Here is a 22,141-nt window from a genome sequence, read left to right as displayed (position 1 = left end):
TAGCGTGTTTAATTCAATCTTTAGCCTCCTCCCCTTCATCCGTTGGCGGTAGAGTGTGCTCGCATGCTGGCACGGCCATCTTGGAGTACTGGAAGGCAATGGTAGGTGATCGGAATGAATGAAGGCAACGCACAAGAACGAGATGATGCCATAACCATCACCAACCGCTAAGCTTTTCTCACAACACCTACTACTTCCACTCCTCCTTCTACATGTTCAGATCATCAGCCAGACTCGCCACAATGAAGGTCGACCCAGCAATCGTCTCGCTTCTCAAGCTGGACCCAGCCAATGCCTCCGTATCGTCAGCAGGAGGTGGCGGCATGTCCTCAGCCAGCACCTCCAAAATCACAACCAAGCAGGCAGACGGCAGCACCATGCAATACTTTCTCAAAACCGGCCGTGGCCCCGAAGCCGAGATCATGTTCACCGGCGAACACGCCTCCCTCAACGCCATCCACGACGCCGTGCCTACCTTGTGTCCCAAATCCTTCGGCCACGGAAAGCTAGAAGACTCAAAGGGCATGTCGTTCCTAGTGACAGACTTCCTTGATCTCTCGGGCCGAATGTCCAGCAAAGGCTCATCGAGCTCTGGCATGACTCTCGCGCAGAAGCTGGCGAAACTGCACACCACCCCTGCGCCTTCTCCGGACGGATACGAGAAGCCGCAGTTCGGGTTCCCGGCTACGACGTGCTGTGGTGACACGCCGCAGGATAACACTTATCATTCTTCATGGGCGGATTTTTACGCGGAGAGACGGTTGAGGTTCATCATGCGGCAGAGTCAGAAGTCGAATGGAGCGGACAAGCAGCTTGATAACTTGATTGAGCAGACTTGTACCAAGGTTGTGCCGAGATTGATTGGAGATGAACATTTGAATGGCGGGAAGGGAGTTACGCCGGTCGTGATTCATGGGGATTTGTGGTCTGGGAATGCGTCGAGAGGGAAGCTGCCTGGTATGACTGAGCCAGAGGACTTGGTGTACGATTCGTCGGCTTGCTACGCACACTCTGAGTTCGAGCTGGGGATCATGAAGATGTTTGGTGGCTTCGGTGGCAGCTTCTTGAAAGAGTACCATCAACTGGTGCCCAAGACCGAGCCAGCGGACGAGTACGAGGACCGAGTGGCGTTGTATGAGCTCTTTCATCATCTCAACCACCACGCGCTGTTCGGAGGCGGGTACAGGAGCGGAGCGGTCAGTATCATGAAGAAGCTGATTTCGAAATATAGCTCGGATGATAAGAGCGAGCTATGATACATGCACCATCCATAAACGACAGATCTTGCTCGCAGCTCACGGTCCCAAGATCGCCCTTACTATACACAAATTGCCATTATCCGGACACACTTTCGTGCGATTCAACTGCTTATTGATCGGGCCCGTCGGTCCGTTGGTATACTTGTGCGATCCATCAATGTCAAGAATGTCTTTCTGCCGCGGATCCGAGTCACGGTACTGCTTGTCGCCCCAATGGCCAACGTAGTACAGCCAGTTCGTCCGCGTGCTGCCGTCGTACGAGGTAAATATCTGGCTACTAGCATTGAAGGAAAACCAATATGCACTTTGGATGGGGTCCCAGAACGCGCCTTGATCCGTGTGGTCTTCGACTAGTCCTTGGGGGAGATTGACGTTTGGGATGGCGTGGTCGTGGTCTCCCGGGATGGCGTAATTGGCGTGAGTGCCATTGCCGATGTAGACGACAGGCTAGGCGAAGTGAGTGAGAGAGCATGTATGATCAATTGGGTGAAGCCTACCCTTGCTCCATTATTGTACTTCTTGACAACGCGGTACTCGAACGCCTCCCCGTTGCTGTGCTGACTGTACCAAATAGCCTGCGGCTTGCCGTCCTTGAACCGGACCATCGTGTGCTCCCAGTCACCGACGTGGTTGCCGATGACATGGCTGATATACTTACCACCAAAGTTGAAGGCGTAGAAGTAGAAATAGAACACATCCACCATCCCGCTGCCATGGTTGTTCACGATGACAGTCGAAGAGACGGCACCGTTCGTCAAGCCATTGCTATCTGGTTTGGCACCGCGTAGCCAAGCTGGAATGTCCTCGACGTTGTCTTTGGAGGTGAGGTAGACATCTTGACCTCCGCGACCGTAGGCGTTCAGCTGGTCCAGATTATCGAGCGACAGCGGCCGTGATGAGAGGTTGCTGATTGGTGTGTAATTGGCCTGTGGCTGGGTGTTGACAAGTTGGCTTCCAATGTCCGCTGGGTAGTAGGCCTCTTTCGAGTAGAGATATGCTACCGGAGCGTAGGTAAGGGCGAAGTCGGGCACGCCGGATGGTGCTTGCCTCTTCTCGAGTGGTGCTGCCAACACGCCTGCGGCGAACAGCAGTAACGAGAGCATGGTTGCCAGACGCAGGGCAGACGAAGGAGCGAAGAGCAGCACAAACGACAAGAAGTAAACGAACAGGAAAACTTGCCTCTTGTATCGATGGTACTTACCTCACACTCCCAACATCCTCGTTTCCTTCTTTCCACACAGATCAGCCCACGTCGCTCTTGCACCATGTCTCACCATGCTCTCCAACCCTGTACTCTCTCCATCTTAACAGCCAAGCAAATGTGATATCAAATGCAGCGAGAGGCCAAATAGCACGGAGATGCTGTTGAAGACATGGTGTGCTTTGGCATCAATCGAATGTCGCAGCAGACGAAGAAGAAGCACGATGTCGAGAGATGGGAAGTGATTGGCAAGGGTTGAGGTGAAGTAGGAGAAAAGGCCTCGGACTAGCGCGGAATGAGATGAGGTTCGGGCGGTCCGGGATGGCGCGCAGGCGGACCCTCCAACCACACCTTGTGTTCAATCTGGTTCGTTCTTGCTATCATGCCACTCCTTCTCTGGTCATCGCAGTCATCAGAAAGCCTTGGAGGAGTCGAAGGGTGTGGGCCTCGAAGACCATTACCACCGCCTCCAAACGCGAGGCCGGGCGAAGGAAGACGCCACGTCTTCTGCGTTGTGGCTCTCACGGTGTCAAGACCGTTGTTCTTCAAGACTTTGAGCGGCAGTACAGTCGCCCGGCACCGAGAGATCGATCAATGTGAACATGGGTGATTGATTGCATCAAAACACGACATGTACACGCCATACTTCGAAGGTAGGCCAGATTCACAGGTTGGCATTTGATTCTTTCCATCCTCCATCACCAAGTTCCTTCCCTCTCTAGCACGCCTAACGTAGCCATTTATGCGGCGCGAATGATGGCTGTACAGAGGGAGAGAGCTTCCATTGGCACGGGATACACTGCAGTGCATTGCAGCAGCTAGCTCTGGCCTACGGGAGGATCGTTCGACAATCACTGCAGCTTGCAGCTTGGCAGATTGCACATCTTGCCATACACCCACCTACCGAGCTCGGGGGTCGCACGATCAAGCACTGGGTGAAGGCAATATCAAGAAATACCTTGGCACACGCTGCCGAATGAACGTGCTACTACCTGCTCCGCTACGAAGCAAGACTGGGCGCCATGGAGGCCGTTGCCGTGCAAGATTTGCCGCATAACCCAGTATGAACTTGCTCGTCGTGACCATGCTTTCGCGGACTCTTACCCTTCATGCAGTACCCGTACGAGGAATTGCAGGGCCCGAGTCACTTCCGGTTATTCAACCTGCTCTCCGAAGATGATCCCGAGGCTGCAGTCCGAGGTGAGATCCTCCAGGTCTCGCCCAGCGATGGTGTGCAATACGAGGCCTTGTCCTACTACTGGGGTACGCGGTCCAGCATCGAGCCAACGGTGTCGATTGCAGGCCTGTCCATCCCCATCACGGACAATCTCTATGCTGCCTTGCTTCGACTGAGAAGTAGGCGAGATGGATCTCCCTCCCCCTCGCAGGGACGCATGCTCTGGGTCGATGCAATTTGTATAAATCAGGCGGATCTGCCCGAGCGAGCGCAGCAAGTCCGTCAGATGCGGCAGATCTATCGAAAAGCCTCTCGGGTCCTCGTTTGGCTTGGAGAGTCGGAGGACGAGACACTGGCTGGCCTTCGCTTCCTCCAGGAGATTGGCTCAGGCTTTTCGGCTTTTACAACGCTAGACTGCAGACACGGCAACCTGGCAGCCCCAAAGATCTATGGCGGTCGACCTGGACAGAGTATCTTGATGAACAGCGGCTAGATTCTATCCATAAGACCCAATACAAGGATCTGCTTGCTGTCACTCACCTGCTGGAGAGGGCCTGGTTCGGACGGGCCTGGGTTATCCAGGAGTTCGCCGTCAATGACATCGTTAGGTTCACCTGTGGTGAGGTAGACATTCCGCACAACGAACTAAGAAGAGGCTTCTATGCATTCACAAGGACTCCACTGCACCATCAAGTCGTACAAAAGCCTTCAGACGTCCATAATTTCCGGCACCTGGAGACCCTTGTTGCTGCAACTGATGTCGATGATGAGCGTCCAAAAGAGCTGCAGCTGCTCAAATACCTCATCGCCTCCCGGGAGTTCGGCGCTCAGGACCCACGGGACAAGGTGTTCGCTCTGGCTGGCATGGCACTTGACGGGACCCGCACGCCTTTCGAGCCGAACTACGACTCCGACCATGGTGTGGAGCTTCTATATCACCGTGTAGCCGTCCATTACATTGCAGCTGGCTCGTTGACGGAGGTGCTGATGGAAGCTGGCAGCAATTATTCGACCGACGTGGAGGAGCGCAATCGGTTCGACACGCGGATGCCGTCGTGGGTGCCGGATTGGAGGCAGTATGTTTCTCCCCGGCGTATGTTGAACAACTCAGTTGCACGGGAGCTTCCACCATCATTTGAGCTCTCGGAGGATGGCATGGTCCTGAAGGTCCGATGTTACGTTCTCGACACGATCCAAGTGGCCGTCAGTAGTCGAGCCTTTCGCGATGGATACGACTTGGTGTACACAGAGTCGTCGAACATGCTAGGCGCTGAGGATGGAACTGTGGCAGCGAAAGTCCCGCAGTTCCTCTCCGACCTACGAAGAACCTTCTGCAACCGCCTTCAGGCCTACGTCTCCGCCCGCTACAGAGACGGCTCGAACTACTGCAATGGGCAGTCTGCAGCTGAAGCGCTCAGACGAACATTGTACTGCAACGGCTCCGGACCCTTCACAGTGGCTGGCCACGTTACCAATGAGGCTCGGACCCAGTACGACGATTCTGTAGCACATTGGCTGGAGCATGGAGGACTGATTCCTTATAATTCCTCAGTGGCCCCGTCGATGCCTCCTTTCCGACGAGACTTCTTGATGACGGAACGAGGGTATATTGGATGGGGGCCGATGGATGTTCGGAAAGACGATCTTGTAGTCGTTGTTCACGGGATGCCTTCGCCGAGTATATTGAGGAGGGTGAACGATGAACGCTTTTGCTTATTGGGGGATAGCTATGTTCATGGTTTTATGGATGGGGAGGTGGTTGGCAATGGGTCGTTCGAAGCAAGTGATATAAGCTTGGTATGAAGATAGCCACACTAAAATAAAGAGTTCCATCTAAGTGTCAGTATGAGAACCCACGATCTTCCTATTGCCACCGCCCCGTCTGCTCCATCAAAGCCGATGCCTCCGACAAGGATAACAAGCCACCAGGAAGCAAATCTTGCACTCCCCCACGACATCCTTCTTATCCTTCGCACACACCGGACAATGATGGTAGCCCTTGAACCGCCTCCAACGCTGCGGGTGCCTGCACTCGTGGTTCTCTCGCAGTTGCTGCGCAACGTCCTGGACGCGGGCTTGGTGGGCTTCGTTGTTCTGCTGGGCATTGGCTGGACCAGCTTGAGGCGGAGCGTGGATATGCTGGTGCTGGGCTGCTTGCTGGGCGTTCTGGTCGCGCACTCGCTGAGCGAAGTCGTTCTGCTGGGCATTGGCTGGATTTGCGTGATGGAGCTGCAGCGGATAACGCTGCCTGCATGCCGGCAGAAGAGGTGCATCACGCTCGTGGAGTAGTTCAGCGTCGGTAGGATCGAAACCCTCGCGGACTAGCTCGTCCCTCAGTGGCAAACCCGCATTCACAACGGCACCTTCTGGCCGAAAGGCAGTAGCGCATGGACGCCGTGGAACGGCAAGGGCGCGTGGACGCCGGTTGATAACCTCCTCCGCCCGAGCGTAGAGCCTCTGCTCATCCCATTGTGCGCAGCGGCAGGTCTTCCAGCGCGCGCCGCAGAGGTAGCAGAACTGTCGTCGACATGTGCATCTGCAAAATCGATTAGCATAGCTCATAAATGGTTGCAAACCTCAAAGATTGCTTTGCACTCACGTCATATGATTGCACCCAGTGTTCAACTCAATGATCCTCCCACACTCACACCTCCTCCACCCCTGCCTGTGCGCTTCCTCCAGCGTCTGCTGCAACCCGACGTCCTGCGGACAGTCTCCCAAATGCCCCGCAGCTTTGCACATCGAACACGTAGATTGTCCGCAGCTCCCACACCACGCGACATCTCCCCTAATAGTTGCCGGAGGTATGAACGCTGAGCAAGCCGAGACATGACAGTACGTCCTATCCGCCGTCGTCAACTCCACCGCTCTCGTCTCAAACTCCTCCGCCAGCTGTGGTCCGAGGAAGTGCTTCGCATGAGCCAGCGGTATCTCGTTCTGACAGCAACGAGGAGGGAAGTAGGCTTCGTCGGTCATGGCCTGGCGGAAGAGCCTGCTGAGGCACGTGGCGCAGTAGGCGTGGTTGCAAGTGCTGGTGGCCAGCTCGTTGCGTGGAAGGTCGTCGGCGCAGGCGGTACATGTTGCTGTGTCGGTGGCACTTCGTTGTTGGTCATATGCCGACGGGGCGTCGAAGCTATCGTCCTCTTCTTCTTCCACTTTGATTCTAGTGCCGTCGTCGCTGCCTTCAGCCTCCAGTTGAAGCGCCAGCTCGTAGTCTTGCGCGATCTGGAGACGATGTTCATCAAAACCGTCGCTTGCACCTGCGGCGAGCGCTTCGGCAAACTGTCGATCGACCTCTAATTGTTGCTCTTGCTCTTGAAGCCGTCGTGCCAGCTGCTCGTCCCCAATCTGTCCATTATCGCGTCGACCGAATCGTGGGTCGTCCACCAGTCGCCCGGACATGGTGGGATATCTCGGTTGGCCGGCTCAGAAGTACCTTCGCGTATGATAGAAGACTGGGAAAATGAATTGAAAAGAAGCAAGTTGGGAGAGGTCTTTATCGTAAGAGATGAGAGAGTGATGTTGATCCAAGATGTGAAATGGTCTGGAAAGCACCGATGAGACAGTGAAAGAAAGAAGCCGTTGAGCAGTGAATCTCGCCCATGCTCTTCTGTCCGGTATTCAGTAATGTTCGGCATGTGAAGGTGAAGTCTGACCTAGGTGAGACGCATCTGACACTTCTCCACTCGACACTTGATAACGGGGTGTTCTATCCACCGCTATAGAGGCGGCATCATACTTCAGCTGTAGGAGAAGCTGTAGCGCTCGAAACGGTGAGGCGTCTTCTCGATAATCGTATCTGCTCATAAAGTACCTGCTGAAGTGTTGGCAAGACGTCCCGGCCGTTGAGAAGATAGCATGGCTCGAAGGACCGTGCGAGGAGTCCACTTACTGACGGTACCCCTTCTCCATCGCGCCAATCGTTCACAGCACGCCCTTACACCCCCCAGAAACCTTAAAAACTGTCTCGCTCGAGGAGAAGCACCTCAAAAGTACCCCTTCAGCACCGCCGCCTCAGCGTTCAATATGCTGCTCCCTGCTGCCCCGATAACGGTATTGTGACTCAGGGCTGTGAACATGTAGTCGTATTGCCCGCTCGGATCCTCCCGCACCCTTCCCACGCTCACGGTATAGCCTCCTCCTAGGTCTCGATCCAGCCGTGGCTGTGGCCGATCCTGCTCCTCGAAAACCATGATGGCTCGCTCGGGCATACTGGGGCACCCCAGCTTCTGTGCGTCTGGTACGTAGTCTCTGAGAGCCGATTTCACTTCGTCGACGCTAGGCGGCGGCCGGCGGTCGAAGGAGAGGGACACACAGGCCGTATGACCGTCCAGGACCGGCACCCTGTTGCAGGTGGCACTGATTTTGAGGGCGGATTGCTCTTCAAACTCAGTGGCGGCTGAATTTATCCCCCCGAGGATCTTCTGCGCCTCGTTCTCCAGCTTGTCCTCTTCTCCGCTAATGAAAGGGATCACATTGTCCATGGTGTCCATCGATGATACGCCAGGATACCCAGCACCGGAGACGGCCTGAAGGGTGGTGACCGAGACTTTATTGATGGGACCGAATTTGGCTTGAAGGGCTGCGAACGGGATGACAACACCGATGACTGCGCAGTTCGAGTTGCATACGAGGAAGCCCTTTTCCAGATTGTGGTGTTTCCGTTGATGTGGTATGAGTGAAAGATGTGGTAGGTTGACCGTTGGGACGACCAGAGGCACCATAGGATCTTTGCGGTAGTTCTTTGCATTCGAAAAGACGGGGATGTTCGCTTTCATGAAGGCCATTTCTTGTCACTGAGGTCAGTTCTCTGAGGCGACAGCATACCTCACGGTAGCGCAACTCACCCGTCTCGCCCGCAACATCGCTATCCAGCCCAGAGAACACCACATCGACTTCGTCTTTGAACTCTTCGGGGGTGCAGTTCTTGACCACCAGCTCGCCAAGCTCCTTGCTCATCGGCTGGCTCTGCTTCCATTTGGCTGCGTCTCTGTACTTCTTGCCCGCGGACCTTGAGCTGGCGCCGACTGCCTAAAAGCAAAGCCCAGTTAGCAAACTTCTCTGGCGTCCAAAAAGCATCATGTGGCCCTCGATCGCTCCATGGTACTGCAATCTAGCTCGGAGAAGCCGTCCAGTCCATAGCCTCCTACTCTCGATGCCGCTCAACAACCCAACGTACCGTAAGCTTAAAATGCGGATGCAGCGCAAGCAACAGAATGAACCGCTGCCCGACACTGCCAGTGGCGCCCAGTACACCTGTATCCCATAGCAAACGTTAGCAAAACTGTAAAACCGTACGACAGCTTCTCCGCGCGTGTAAGTGATTGGTGAATGTAAGATGTGGCGGGAAGGGAGCATGAAATATGAGCAGGCTCGTGAGAAGAAATCGAAGATGAGTGAGTGTAGGGCCTCTTCTCCGCGGCGGAGATGCGAAGTGATGAGGACGTCGTGGTGCGTGGGAGGTCTTGCTGTCTCGAAGAACCGTGTGAAGCCATATCCCTCCTGCTCGGGTTGTGAGAGTGAATGAGACAACAGATTCCACTTACCGCACCGCTTCGCCGGAAACTCGACCCTCTTCTCCGCGTTCATAGTGCTCATCGTGCCAGTATGCCCGTAGTTGTTTCCCTAAAAACGTCTTCGTACGTGTGAGAAGATGTTCATGCACAGTCACAAGAATTTATAGCCACCCCACACCTTCACATGCCCCGGCGGCAGAATTCGAGTCACGGAATGACGCATGGTTTTCACCGCCTTTGGTCGGCGTGTAGTCTTCGAAAGAGAGGTAATTGGGGGATGAGTCTTTGGGAAGAAGGTTTTTGGGAGGGTTTCTTTATTCCATACAGGCTATCTAAAGTATATTACAGTCATGTTCATTGTGTCGTATCCGCTGCGTCTCCCATGCTTCTCGTGCCTGCGCTCGTGTCCCGAAACGCCCTTCGCAATGCAGCTAATCAAGTCTCCGACCCTTTATCAACGCGAGAAAGGCAAAACGAGCCGTCCATGCGGCTGCTGTCAGCTGGCTTGACCGCTCGTCGCTGCATTGCCCGCCGTCTCGCCCAGATACATATTCCCCATCTTCGCCAACCCGCTCAAGTCCTGCTCAGCACCCGGCTGTACATCCTTCTCCACGCCCTTCTCACTACCCAACGAGCTCTGCTGACTTAGGCGATACGTCAGACTCAGCATCTTCCGTCACGGTGTTCTCCTCCACACCCCCTCTCCTCACCTCCAACCCTTTAGCAAACACCGCTCCATCCAACTCCCACCTAACCCCAATCCGCCTCCACCTCTCCCCCACAAATCCTTCCAATCCCACCACCTCCGCCGTCCGCGCCCTCGCCGCCTCCAGCTCCTCCTGCCTCTGCGCCTTCTTCAACTCCTGCACCTCCCTCTCTTGCCGATCAGCACGCATCTTCATCCTCCTCGCCTGGTCGCCGCGTAGAACGTTGATGACGCTGGCGTGTTTGTTGTCCATCGTATCGCGCACCCAGCGTGCCTTTGTTAGTTCGGAGTGGTCTGATTCGGTGATGGTGCGGTTGTGCGGTTCACCGTTGGCATAGGTGCCGGCGCAGTAGGCTTCCATATGCTTCAGCGCTGTGGCGTGGTCGCGCTTCTCTTTCTCGTGGGCGGTGCGCATGTTGGCTTCGGCGCTGACTTGTTTGTCTTCTGCCTCGGCCATTGCGTTTGCGTGGTGCTCGACTAATGCTTCGGTGGCGGCTTCCTGGCGGGCTTTGAGCTCGGTTTGGAGACGATCGTGCGTGCTTTGAATGAGTGCGCGGTGCTCTTCAATCCAAGTGCGGAAGCGGACACTAAGCTCGTTGTGGTGGTTTTGTAGCTCTTGAAACTCTGGCCGTTCGAGCAACCTTTCTGAAGGAGTATGGTTGGTCGCAACAGAGTCTACCCTTGACTCGTCCGAGATAGTTCTACCACCTGGTGCTGGTCTGCGTCTGACGCCTGGCGGACCGATCTCACTCTTGATCGAGGGCGCAATAGACGCTGCCTCGTCCCACTGTTCCAGCTTATCCAGCATTGCTTCCTGCTCTTCCTGTGTCATAGCTTGCTCTATCAAATTGCCCGGTATAGGTATGCCGCAACAGCTTGGAACAGCACCGCTCTTGCTTGCTGTTGCGGCTTGGATCGTCTGACGCAGCGCTGGAGTGCACAAACGGTGGCCGCATGGCATGGCGTGTTGGGCTCGCTTCCGGCTCTGCACCTCTCGCGGACAATGCGGGCAGCCGACTGGTGAAAGGACAGAGTCTGTTCGCCGCAGCTTGAGCATGCTAAGCCCACGGAGGTGGCAGAAGGACTTCTTCGGCGAGGGCGAAGGTGAGTAGAGTGGTAACGAGAAGGTCGATCGCGAAGGTGGAGATGGTGGTGAGAAGGAAATCTTGTGCCGTCCGTCGCGGCGGCCTCGCGACAGGAAGTCGTCATAGTCCTTGAAGGATAGACTTGTCCGGAACGGTCGCCTGCCATTGAGCTGTCCTCTCGAGAGATCCGAGGTGTTAGAGGTGAATCCTGTAAACCGCGACTGCTCAGAGTCAATTGACTCTGATCGACGCGGTAGCTCTGACGAGAACGTTCGCATTGACTCCGGCTTCGTCTTCGGTGGTGAGGAGACAGCCAGCAAACCCATAACCTCAACACCAAGCTCTTTCGCCGCGACTCGTAAGCGTTCGTCCAGCATCTCTTCAGTCTGGCCTTCCGGAAGAAGGAGCACCCTTCTCTCATACAATTGTTGTCGAGAAACATCGGCCTCTTCATGCGCCGACCGCAAACCCGTCGAGTCCATCGCGCAACAGTCGCGTACAGTCCAACGTAGCACCCAGATGGTATCGGCGCCTAGCACAGTCAGGTCATTTGCGCACCTGTACAACTCCTTGTGCAGCAACGTCCCCGACCCTTTCTTCCAGCGATTGGCACAAGCTGTCGCACCCGCGTCGCCTCCACTGACAGACCCGCCGCCGCGGTCAAGGTGCGCTGTTCCTGCGCCCTCCACTGGTGTGTCTCAGCAGCAGCAAGCGCATCCACAGTGCGACTACCCGCCGTAACACCGTCCCTTGTTTTCCCTCCGCGCCAGGCCCCGGGTGTACGCAGAAAGGTGATGCAGTCCCAAGGCTCAAACACAAACGTGACACCTCCAATGCCTTCCGCTCGCGACCAGCCAGTCCAGCCAGCACACCGCAGGTAAACGAGCGAGAGTAGAGAAAGAACGGCACTGTACACACTAGCAAGCGCCTGTGCTGTGTCGTCAACTCACCGCTGGCTGACAGGCGATCGACATGCACGATGCCCTCATTTGGGCCTTGCGAATCGAGGCCGACGCGCTGGGGGGAGTTTGATAGGCGGAGATCCGTGACTTGCCGCTGCTGGTGGCTGCCGCTGCTCGCTTCGCTGGATCTTCCTTGCAGCTGCTCCGGACTCCGGTGGTGGTGGTGATGGGGGTGGAGGATGTGGTACAATGGTGATGTTGGGGTAGTAGACTGTTCTGCTTAATCAAGTACTCTATGTACGAGGAAGAGCTCAAGAACTGTTGTTGCATGTGAAAGTCCAACGTCGAGAGCCAAAAGTGATAGATCTTCCCGAGCGGTTTATCGACGGAGGTGTCCTAGTTAGAACGTCTTTTTTGAACCTACTTTTGCAACCACCTTATAGCACTACTCTCACCACACCGCCCCTCTCAATTTGTAAGCTTCTACTACGCTATTAGAACCCTACTAACTAGTATATAGCTCGCCGGCTCGCTCGCTAGCTAGCTCGTAATTGCCACCTAGTCTACTAGACGACTAGACGAAAACTAGCTCGCTATCGGCTTGTTAATAATGCCTCGTATTGCTATTAACCTCGAGCCTTAGAAGACTACTATTAAGGAGTAGCGATACGGTAGTACTAGCCGCGAGCTTATACGAGAGTACCTTACTACCGAGTATAGTATAGTTATTAGCCTTAGACTACTTACGAGGTACCTATTATAGTAGAATCTTCGAATTAACCGGGTCGTAGTAAATAGGCAAGACACTATAGTAATACGAGCTAAGATCTATCGCTACTACTATAAGCTACGACTCTTAGATAAGCGGACCTTACGGATTCTAAAGCTCGATAGCTTAGAAGTAGCTCCTCGAACGGTTAGGCTTATCTATAAGGATATAGGCCTCGTTAAGCGGCTCGTAGCTAGTAAGTATAAGGAGATAGAGGAGGAGCTTCGTTAGGCTCTATAGAAGGAGCTTAATAAGGGACTTATAGAGGACTATAGCCGCTACTACCTCTTTAACTATATACGGAAGTACTATAATAATATTATAAACGCGTAAGTAACTTCGGAGGAGTAGACGGTTCTACGAGCCGGTAGCGAGACCGCTAAGAGTACGAATCTAGCTCTACCTCCGGTTTATAGGCTTAGTCGGCTTACTTCCTAGCCTTCTTATATCCCTTTACTAATTATTAACTCGTAGTAAGCGCCTCTACCGGCTCGTAAGGGAGCTTAATCTAGAGGGTATAAGGGCTCGTAAGCTCCGCCGTTACCGCCGTAGCTATAGCTATCTACGGATACCTAGTCCGAATTACACGTAGTCTATTAATAGCTACTACAAGCTAGATTACTATAGTATTAAGGTATATACTACTATTAACTACTACTTACGATATATTATCTAGGTCTACGTAGGCCTCTTAGCTTATACTACGATATCCGTAGCGGCTTAATATCTCTACTAGCTAGACGAGGCTAGTATAATACCCCTTGTTATTAGCTCTAACCGTAGTAGTAAGATACTAATCCTTACTAATATTTACGCCTTTCTATCCGACTTGCTTTACGAACGAGCCGACGGCGAGCTACTACGATTTCGCAATATATATCGATACGGAACTAGTAAATTTAACTAGTAGATCGAGGTATTCTAGTCTTAACTTACGAAGTCGTATATCTAGCGCTAGCGAGACTACTTGCGAGAGCTCTACGAGCTAGACGAGTACGACAAGGATCTTCTATCTAATCGATTAGCTTACCTCGTAGTCTATATACTAATCCTCCGCCGTACGATCGATAACTTCGTTAAGATATAGAACGCGTACTTAATCCGTCTATAAGGGGAGGGAGTAGTTACCGGTATACCGGAGCTACTTTATCTATATCCGGAAGACGAGGGAGCGGAGGACTATAGGATTAATATTACGAAGGAGTACTTTACGTCGTTTAAAGTAGACCTAAGTAGCTTTAGTTCGTATAGCTCGCTCGCTTATTAGCTCGCTCGCTTATAACTCGTAGATATAGAGGAATATATACTACTATAGACGCTCGATTAGTATAGCCGGTAGCTTATCGAGCTTAGCTACAAGCCGGTATAGACTAGAGCCCTATCTAATAACGATAGGCTTAAGTAATACCGTACTACTTATCTATAGCTCCGCGACTAGATTAAGAGCTACCTTATAAGTAGTAACGAGCCGTAGCTATAGGAGTCGGTAAAGCCGCTTCTAGCTACTTAGGAGCTATCTCCTCGGGTCCGATAGGTCTTTACTAACGCTAGTGTATAGCTATTTGGTCGTTAGTATAGCTATATTAAAGCTAGAAGGTACTTTCGATACTCTAAGGTACGGTATAAGGAGAGGATACTACGAGCCGACCTATAAGCTAGTAGATAGCTAATTTTTTCTTAAGTAACTATAAGTCGAGCTATCCTATATCGGTTAGAAAGAGGGGACCTATATAGTAGCGTCCTATAGCTACTATAAGAGCTCGTAGCCGGCCTAACGTAGCTCGTAGCGTACTCGTAGTCCCTAATTTACTAGTACTACCTCGTCCTCTCTTAGTTTATTATTTTCGTCTTATCTTCTTCCTTATATCCTTCCTTTTTAACTACTTTAACTACTTCCTATTATGTCGTTACGCTCTCTATAGACGCTATACTATATAGAAGATACTTATCGTTACGATAACTATCTAACTACTCGTTACTACGGCCTCTATAGTAGTATTAACCCCGATCCTATATACTAGTATAAGCCGGAAGCTACGAGCTAGACGACTACTACTACGAGCCGGCCGGCTATACCTAAATTATAGCCGCGGTTTGTTACTACTACCCCCGAGGTATATACGATACTACTATTAACGGCTATAAGCGAGCCGGTACGCGAGCCTACTATTATACCTCCTCTAGCCTTTAAGGCGTCGTCTATCCTTATAGGCCTTCTATCTATCGCTAAGTCTTACCGTTAGGCCGTATTTACGGCGAGGAAGCTAAAGCGAGCTAATACTAGCTTAGTCCCCGTCTTATAGCGAGTTGTTATAAGCTAGCCGGTTAAGGAGCTATCTACGTATAGCTTTAACGTTAATATCTACTTTTAGGTTCTTAATATTAGCTCTACGGAGGAGGACTAGATATAGAATAAGCCTAATTATATCTATACTTAGTTAGACTAGAACCTTAAGGATATAGATTATACCCCTCCTTTTAACGACTAGATTCTAAGCCGTACTCTAAGTAAGGTAGCTCGTAAGGCTCGTAGTCCGGATCGCTACCTCTACGCCGAGATCGTAACCGGCTAGTATCTAAAGCTCTATATCCCCCGTTCGCTACGCTTAGAGCTACTTACGAGTAGTCGGTTATTAGACGTCGTAAGTCTATTAAGCCGGACTAGACGAGCTATTAATAACTATCCTATCTATAAAGTTCTTATTAACGTTATCTACTACGAGACTAGTATTACGAAGACTCTATAGTTTAAGGTAGAGGATAATAAGCGGAACGACTAGTTCTATATAGATAACTACTTTACGAGCTATACTACGAGCCGTACGGGTATACCTCCTTAACTACGTATACCTTCGGCAATTATACCGGTTTCGTTACTAATCCGGAGTCCTACTATAAGCGCTTCTACGAGCGGTCCCCCTATAGTTATTAATAGTATCGAGTATCTAGTCTTTAAGCTTCTATCCTCTTAGAACCTAATTAACGAGCAAAAACGTATAGAAGCTAAGGCTCGAATTATAGTAGGAATCGTAGAAAAGGTACTTACTACTACTTAAGCCGCTCGAGCCGCTAGAAGGGCTCCTTTAAAGCTTTATCTTAAGCGCTCGGCGGGTATCTCGTCTACTTTAGAGTCGTCTACTTCGGAGTCGTCTACTTTAGAGGACGTAGAGGCTTATACGGCTCGTTAGGAGGCTAATAAGAAGGCTACTTACTATAAGCTTTTTTATAAGAAGCTTAAGTAGAGAGTCGAGGCTACGGAGCTTAAGGAGGGCTAACGCGAGTCGCTCCGTATAGTAGTACGAGCTAACTACGAGTAGAATTAGTCTAGCTCGCGAGAGGGGGTTACTATAGATATCGGCCGGTATATTACCTATCTAACTATAATAGCTACTATAGTTCCTATTCTACTAGACGAGATTGCGAGGCGTAGCGAGCCGCTAGCTCCTTTAAAGGGTAAAGCAAAAGCGCTACTACGAGCGGAGCCGTCTAATAGGGTATTACGGCCTCGTAAAAGCTAGAGGGGAATAGATACGAAGCCGGAGGAGGTAGTTAAAGCGGTAAAAGACAAGATAAAGGGGTCTAATAAGTAGTAGAAGCAAAAAAGGAAGTAGTAGTAGTAGTAGAAGTAATTAATTAAACTCTATATACCTAGGGTATTATTAGAAGTAGGAATCGCTAAGGCTCGCCGGTAGGCTCGCTATATAGATAGATACTATACTTTTAAAAGGAACGAAACCCACTACCGTTACGACCCTCTTCTAGCGACTAAATACGGCCTTTAAGCTTAACTACCTCGTCTTTAAGCGTAAGCTTCTTAGACTTAAGTACTAGAACCCTCTTAACTAGCTTATTAAACCTCTCCGCTAGCTAGTTAAGCAAATTCGGTAGCTCTAGCGAGCTCGTACCGCGGCTCGTAGAGTACTTAGATTTGCCTTAACGCTTATAGAAGGTATACCTAACGTATAAACTCTTATTAGTAGGTAGAGAGTACTTAATCGCCTACTTATTATACTAATAGTAGTTCTCGGTAGTAGCGACACGAGCGCCTTTAACCTCTATAATAATACTAGCTATAGTATACTTGGTTATAGCGTTATAGGTGGATTTGAGCTATATAGAAGTTAGTAGGGGTAAATAAAGGGAATTAGAAGGAGAGACTTATATCGGCCTTATTCGTTCTTATAGCTAACTCGTAGAGTAGCTCGTACTAACGCCTAGTACTATAGTACTAGAAGTCGTTTAGGTCTTAACTCTCTAGCTTGCGGTATACTATAGTACGTAGTAGTAGAGGGGGGGCGTTAGGAGGGGGTAGAGGGGGGGGAGGACCTCCGGTTATTTGATTAAACCGGTCTATCAATTAGGTAGTAGAGCTGTTAATAGGAGTAAAGGATGCTATAACTAGTATAGCCGGAATGGTTTTTCTAATAGTTGTATTAGAGGGTTAAGAGCGAGCTATATAAACGGCTCGTAGATATAGGAAATTAGCCTTATTGTCACGAGACGACAATAGAACTACCTAACTAATAACAATGGAACAATAGCGCTCGCAACGACTTATAATAGCGGCTCGTAGGTGGCTCGTAACTACAATAGCAGTACGGTGAGGTGGTTGTAAAGGTGAGGTTGCGTGAAAAAAGACGTTCTGACCAGGACACCTCCGTCTTCATCCCGCCTCCGAGATCTGCAGTCAGCCCATTGAGGAAGTAGCAAACCAGATCTGGGTTGGATGAGATCAAGAGACAAGATTGCTTGACAAGAGGCCACAACGGAGATGTCATTGCTTGTCCGGGTATGTGAACGACGAGACCGCCGAGCGTTCGCCATCGTACTGTATGTACGTCGCTACATCTTCCGCCATTGCACTGTACATCACCGCAGCCTTCTCACCCACCACGCATGAACAGGTCGGCATGCCTCGGGGCCCATCCCCTCCGTCACGGAGCGGGAATTCATGCCCGTGGCGTGCGCCACCATCACATCACCTTCACGACTAGAGTTCGTTGACATAGCATCTCTCTCTTTCCCGGCGGCTTTGCAAGTACCTCTTCTCTTCCCAAGCACTTCAGTCACTCAACCATACCAAGGCGCCCCACTAACCCTCCCCTTAGCCAACTCGGCCTCAATATTCTCCTTCACAATTCTCTCCCTCAACCTCCCCACCTGCTTCAGCTCTTCCTCCAGCATGCCTTGGCCGAGCCCATCCATCGTCTGCCCCTTCACCCCACCATCACCGCCGAACCATCCCCTCCACTCCAGCCAGCCTGCGCTTCGTCCGCCTTCTCGTGAAGTAGAGGTAGCGCGGGAAGTGGCGAGTCGCTGCAGCATGAGCTCCCAGTTCTTGACGCCGGTGAGGAGGCATTCTTTGCACTTCCTGCCTTCGTTTTCGCCGTCCTCGGTAGTGATTGCTGGTTTGCCGGCGCCTCGTTGCGCTTGCTGTCGGTTTTGAAGATTTGCTTCGGCGACAAGGACACCTTGTCTTGTCCAGCCTACGCCTTCGCTTGCACGTTCTGGGGCGGAGGCAAAGAGGATCTCGCCAATGTACACCATCAACTCGCCTTCCTCGCAGGTAGGCTTCGAGCTATAGCGTACGAGTGGATCGTCGCCTGAGGGTGGTGGAGGCGGGAACTTGGCGGGCGAGATCCAGCCTTTGACCATGGAGAAGGCGGCGCCGATGTCTGTGCTGGCATTTGGATCTGATTGATGTGGTTGGTAAGGATATGGCGAGAGCGGCGCGTTCCGTCGTGCGCGGAGAACAGATAGAAGGATCGGCAAAGCGGAGGGAATGTTGTTCGTTCGGGCGTGGTGGACGGCCAGGGCTGAAGTCGCGCGGAGGAGGTTGGATGTCACTTCTGCTGACCTGGCGTCGGGCTTGAGTACATTCGTATTTGGGTCGATGGTAGCGGCAGCTTCCAGAGGATTTGGCAAAGCCGATTTGGCAATGTCGATGCCCCATCGATACATTTCTTCGGCGCTCTCATGCAGGCCCTTGAACTCGAGCCAGTTGGCATAGCCTTCCGCAGCATCCAATCGCTGCCTCGTAGTGAAGCCCTTGGTCGTCAACATTCTCATGTAGAACGTCTCCGGCGGCTCGTAGAACTTTACACAATCCTCCTCATTCGGCGCCGTCCCCATATACACCGGCGTTGGCCTCGCATCCGGATTCGAAGGCCCAACTACGACCTCTCTCGGAAACACCATCTTCCTCCTCGTATCCAACACAATATTCTCCAAATGCTCCGCCGCCGTCGCCGCCAGCATTAAAGCCTCAAAGTACCCCGTCTTCCACTCATAGCTCTTCGCATCCACATCAAACCCCGCCCTCCCTACCTCCGGAATCACCAGCGCCCCATCATCCCCTGCCTCAGCACCCTGCACGACCAATCCCTTTCCATCTCCATCCAAGTCCTCCAACCGCTTCAAGCACTCCTTCACCTGCCCCCCAACCATTGGCCAATCCACAATCGGCGCCCTCTGCTCCTCCACCACCTTCGTGCCCGCCCTTGCCATCCGCAACGCCTGGCGCGTCAAGAACTTCCACTCTCCCGGCGTCGGGTGCTCGCGCTCATCCGACTCCATCTTGACTCCCTCAAGCGCGACGCCGCCGAGTAGCATGAAGACGAATATGATGCCGGTCCATTTCACAGATTGCAGCGAGACTTCGCGGACGTAGGCGCGGGTTTCGGTGGAGATGAGACGGGTGGCGGAGTGTTTCGCGGTGGGCTGGGAGAGGTAGGGGAGTTGGGGTCGAGGGGTGTGGCGGGCTATGAGGAGGAGGGAGGTGTTTTGGGTGAAGAGGCGGGGGTTGGACGGAGAGCGATTGGGCGGGCGGAGAGGGCGGAGGTGGTGTATTGATTTGGGGAGTAAGAGGCGACGGGACAGCATTGTTGTGGTGTGGATGGGACGCAGGATGAGATGGTGGAGGTGTTGGAGGTGTATGATGTCGAGCTCTACCAGAAGCCGAGGTTTCTCCGATGTGAGTTCCATGTGCCTGTGATGCCAAACTACATGTACATGTACCTTAGCTTATGTCTTCGGACTCTACTATGGCTAAGACACTCCGAAACTCTTCTGCTCTTCCACATGTAGGTACCAGATCCACGGGCCACAATCCTACGCGTTGGAGAGGTGGGACGAGAACTTATCCAACTCGCCCACGATGTCCTTCTTCACCCCTTCTGGCGCCCAACAAACATCCACCGCGTCCTTCATCAGCTTCAGCATATCAAGGTTTGAGAAGTTACAATGCTTCTTCAACACAAGCAGGTTTTCTAGAATCCAAGTGTCCTCCATAAATGCTGGATCATCGCTCGCGACAGATATCTTGATCCCTTTGTCGAACAGCGCACGGATTCGCTCGAATACCTCGTCCTAAGCAACAGCATAAAGCATTAGCGACTTTGGGTCCTGGAAGGTCTCCGACGGCGTAGCATGGACTTCTTACCATCGGCTGGTGTCGTATATACGACCAGGGGCATATCGTCATGCCAATGCCTTTATGATGAATCAACTCCATCAACTCCGAACTCTCCACCACGTTCAGCCCATGGTCAATACGCTCAGCGCCAGTGCCACCAATTTCACAAATCGCTTGACGTATATGCTCAAGCGGATACGTCTTGCCCACGTCGCAGTGCGCCGTCAACCGGAAGCCGTCCGCCCTCGCCCGCGCGAACACCTCCTCGAAGAGCTTAGGTGGCCGTCGGTCCTCGTTGGAATCGAGACCTACACCGACGATCATATCGCGGTAGTTGAGCGCGGCGAGATAATGCTCCATCGCTGACTCTGGCGATGAGTCGCGGAGGAAACACATTATCCAGGCAGATTTTACCTGGCCGCCACTCAGTCAACGAAGGAGCGAACAAATGTTTGCATAGGGCTCTGCTCACGTTCAAGTCCTTCTCAGCTTTCGACTGCGCCTCACGAATCCCCTCCATCATGGTCTCCCACTTCACTCCAGTCCGAGTATGGCCCTGCGGATCAAAGAAAATCTCGCAATACCGCACATTCATCTTCGCAGCATGCTCGAAATAATCCATAGCAAGATCAAAGTAATCCTGCTTTGTCTTCAACACCTCAAACCCGCCATAATAGCTCTCAAAGAAGGACAGAGTCTCCTCGGCGTTGTCCATCCGCCCTTCGTCCGGCGGTTTCAAAGTATCATGAGAGGCTTGCAGCTCTGCAAGCGTGGAGAAGACTTTGCCGGTTCGTGGGTGCGTGAGTGTCTCGCCATTTCGTTGAGAGAACTTCCATTTCAGCTCTGGAGTTATGATGCCTTCGATGTGGACGTGGAGTTCGACCTTGGGAATGGCCTCAACGAATGGGTCTTTGGTTAGGGAGAGGGTGGTTCGGAGGGCTCTGCGGGCTGCGATGGGGAGAGCACCTTCGACGTCTGCCATTGTGGGGTGTACTGTGGAAGTTGATCTAGATGGCCTTCCAATGGCCTTTTATCTACATAGATGGTGTCTCGTATTCGTTCCAAAGGGCCTCGTTGTAGGGTGACTCATGGTTGGTGCATTTCAACACTACCTGTCCGAACCTGCATCACGTCCACCGTTTTGAGACACGGTGAGATTGGATGGTGAGGTACATATTTTCCGGTCTGGATACCTAAATGTAGCTAAGGTAATAGTTAACGATGGTGTAGTCTATTCGAAGAGTGTTGAAAGTGCCAAGGACACACGCAGACCTCACCTCACCTCACCTTCCCAGGCTTCCGTTCTCCTCTGTTACGTACCTTGTCTGTGTACCTCGCAGGCGAATTAAGATACCCTGCCTGAGACTACTTAGGCAAAGAGTTCAAAGCACTGCGATGGCAGAAACAATGTCTCTCTCCGACCTCCACGACCGACTGGATGACATCTGGGCAAGCTATCTAGAGCACCTGGACAACTACACCAAGGCACAGAAGCTCCTGCAAAAGCATATGATCGCTGGCTTCCTCTCACTGGCACGGGCGAACTTCAACTCCAGAGATGGTGTCACTCGATACGGGAAGGACTTCTACCATGAGCGGGCGGTGGCGAGCAGGCGAGCGGCAGTGTGGACTGACGGACCCAACGGGAAAGTGGAAGTCGAGCTCGTGTCCTGGAGAGAAGAGCCCAAGGACGAGCCAGCGTCAAAAGACGAAGATCAGAAAGATGATCCTACGGAGGCAAAGCAGCAGCCTTCACCTCCTGCAACGCCTGAGCCGACTACCAAGCAAAGCGATGATACCGATGCCGACACATCGCATGAATCGGATGGCAAAGCATCAGCGAACAAGTCTTCGACCTCAACAACAAAACTACCCCTAGCCTCGGATCCTTTGCGTTGGTTTGGGATCCTCATCCCACGAGAGCTGCGGTCCGCTCATACGTCGTTCTGCGCTGCCCTTGATGAGGCGGCGGTGGGGGCTATCAATGCCACTCGAAGTATGAGGAAGTGTGAGGTTGAAGTTAGGAAGTTAAGGAAGGACATTAAGAGAGCCGAGAAGGTGGCCAATAGTGGTAAAGAAGAAGCTCGATCATGATGTGTACTCGAGATGCGT

The 22,141-nt window shown here is 52.3% G+C and overlaps 9 protein-coding genes across 9 annotated transcripts; 3 read left to right on the top strand and 6 right to left on the bottom strand.

Annotated features, from left to right (window-relative positions):
• Positions 1-242: 242 nt before the first annotated feature.
• LTR77_010077 (uncharacterized protein) lies at positions 243-1,256 on the top strand (the record flags this gene model as incomplete). The annotated part of the gene is made up of 1 exon (XM_064807301.1): positions 243-1,256. The coding sequence occupies one exon, from the start codon at positions 243-245 to the stop codon at positions 1,254-1,256; it is 1,014 nt and encodes a 337-aa protein (XP_064654674.1).
• A 39-nt stretch (positions 1,257-1,295) lies between these two features.
• Positions 1,296-2,362, bottom strand: LTR77_010076 (uncharacterized protein; the record flags this gene model as incomplete). The annotated part of the gene is made up of 2 exons (XM_064807300.1): positions 1,296-1,706; positions 1,757-2,362. The coding sequence occupies 2 exons, from the start codon at positions 2,360-2,362 to the stop codon at positions 1,296-1,298; spliced, it is 1,017 nt and encodes a 338-aa protein (XP_064654673.1).
• Positions 2,363-3,482: 1,120 nt separating this feature from the next.
• Positions 3,483-5,440, top strand: LTR77_010075 (uncharacterized protein; the record flags this gene model as incomplete). Its single annotated transcript, XM_064807299.1, has 3 exons — positions 3,483-3,521; positions 3,576-3,816; positions 3,849-5,440. The coding sequence occupies 3 exons, from the start codon at positions 3,483-3,485 to the stop codon at positions 5,438-5,440; spliced, it is 1,872 nt and encodes a 623-aa protein (XP_064654672.1).
• Positions 5,441-5,527: 87 nt separating this feature from the next.
• Positions 5,528-7,039, bottom strand: LTR77_010074 (uncharacterized protein; the record flags this gene model as incomplete). The annotated part of the gene is made up of 2 exons (XM_064807298.1): positions 5,528-6,173; positions 6,237-7,039. The coding sequence occupies 2 exons, from the start codon at positions 7,037-7,039 to the stop codon at positions 5,528-5,530; spliced, it is 1,449 nt and encodes a 482-aa protein (XP_064654671.1).
• A 584-nt stretch (positions 7,040-7,623) lies between these two features.
• On the bottom strand, positions 7,624-9,235 carry HOM2 (aspartate-semialdehyde dehydrogenase; the record flags this gene model as incomplete). The annotated part of the gene is made up of 4 exons (XM_064807297.1): positions 7,624-8,426; positions 8,485-8,668; positions 8,817-8,893; positions 9,184-9,235. 4 exons carry the CDS (start codon positions 9,233-9,235, stop codon positions 7,624-7,626), a joined length of 1,116 nt encoding a protein of 371 aa, XP_064654670.1.
• A 414-nt stretch (positions 9,236-9,649) lies between these two features.
• Positions 9,650-11,426, bottom strand: LTR77_010072 (uncharacterized protein; the record flags this gene model as incomplete). Its single annotated transcript, XM_064807296.1, is given in 2 exon segments — positions 9,650-9,797; positions 9,817-11,426. The coding sequence occupies 2 exon segments, from the start codon at positions 11,424-11,426 to the stop codon at positions 9,650-9,652; spliced, it is 1,758 nt and encodes a 585-aa protein (XP_064654669.1).
• Positions 11,427-17,685: 6,259 nt separating this feature from the next.
• Positions 17,686-19,497, bottom strand: LTR77_010071 (uncharacterized protein; the record flags this gene model as incomplete). Its single annotated transcript, XM_064807295.1, has 1 exon — positions 17,686-19,497. The coding sequence occupies one exon, from the start codon at positions 19,495-19,497 to the stop codon at positions 17,686-17,688; it is 1,812 nt and encodes a 603-aa protein (XP_064654668.1).
• Positions 19,498-19,725: 228 nt separating this feature from the next.
• On the bottom strand, positions 19,726-21,011 carry LTR77_010070 (uncharacterized protein; the record flags this gene model as incomplete). The annotated part of the gene is made up of 3 exons (XM_064807294.1): positions 19,726-19,983; positions 20,057-20,443; positions 20,502-21,011. 3 exons carry the CDS (start codon positions 21,009-21,011, stop codon positions 19,726-19,728), a joined length of 1,155 nt encoding a protein of 384 aa, XP_064654667.1.
• Positions 21,012-21,436: 425 nt separating this feature from the next.
• LTR77_010069 (uncharacterized protein) lies at positions 21,437-22,123 on the top strand (the record flags this gene model as incomplete). Its single annotated transcript, XM_064807293.1, has 1 exon — positions 21,437-22,123. One exon carries the CDS (start codon positions 21,437-21,439, stop codon positions 22,121-22,123), a length of 687 nt encoding a protein of 228 aa, XP_064654666.1.
• Between the last annotated feature and the right edge of the window lie 18 nt (positions 22,124-22,141).

The sequence above is a fragment of the Saxophila tyrrhenica genome, assembly GCF_035928015.1.
Source record: "Saxophila tyrrhenica strain CCFEE 5935 chromosome Unknown scaffold_20, whole genome shotgun sequence".
Classification (NCBI taxonomy): domain Eukaryota; kingdom Fungi; phylum Ascomycota; class Dothideomycetes; order Mycosphaerellales; family Extremaceae; genus Saxophila; species Saxophila tyrrhenica.
The sequence above is the reverse complement of the archived record's forward strand: the minus strand, read 5'-3'. Positions and strand labels throughout refer to the sequence as shown.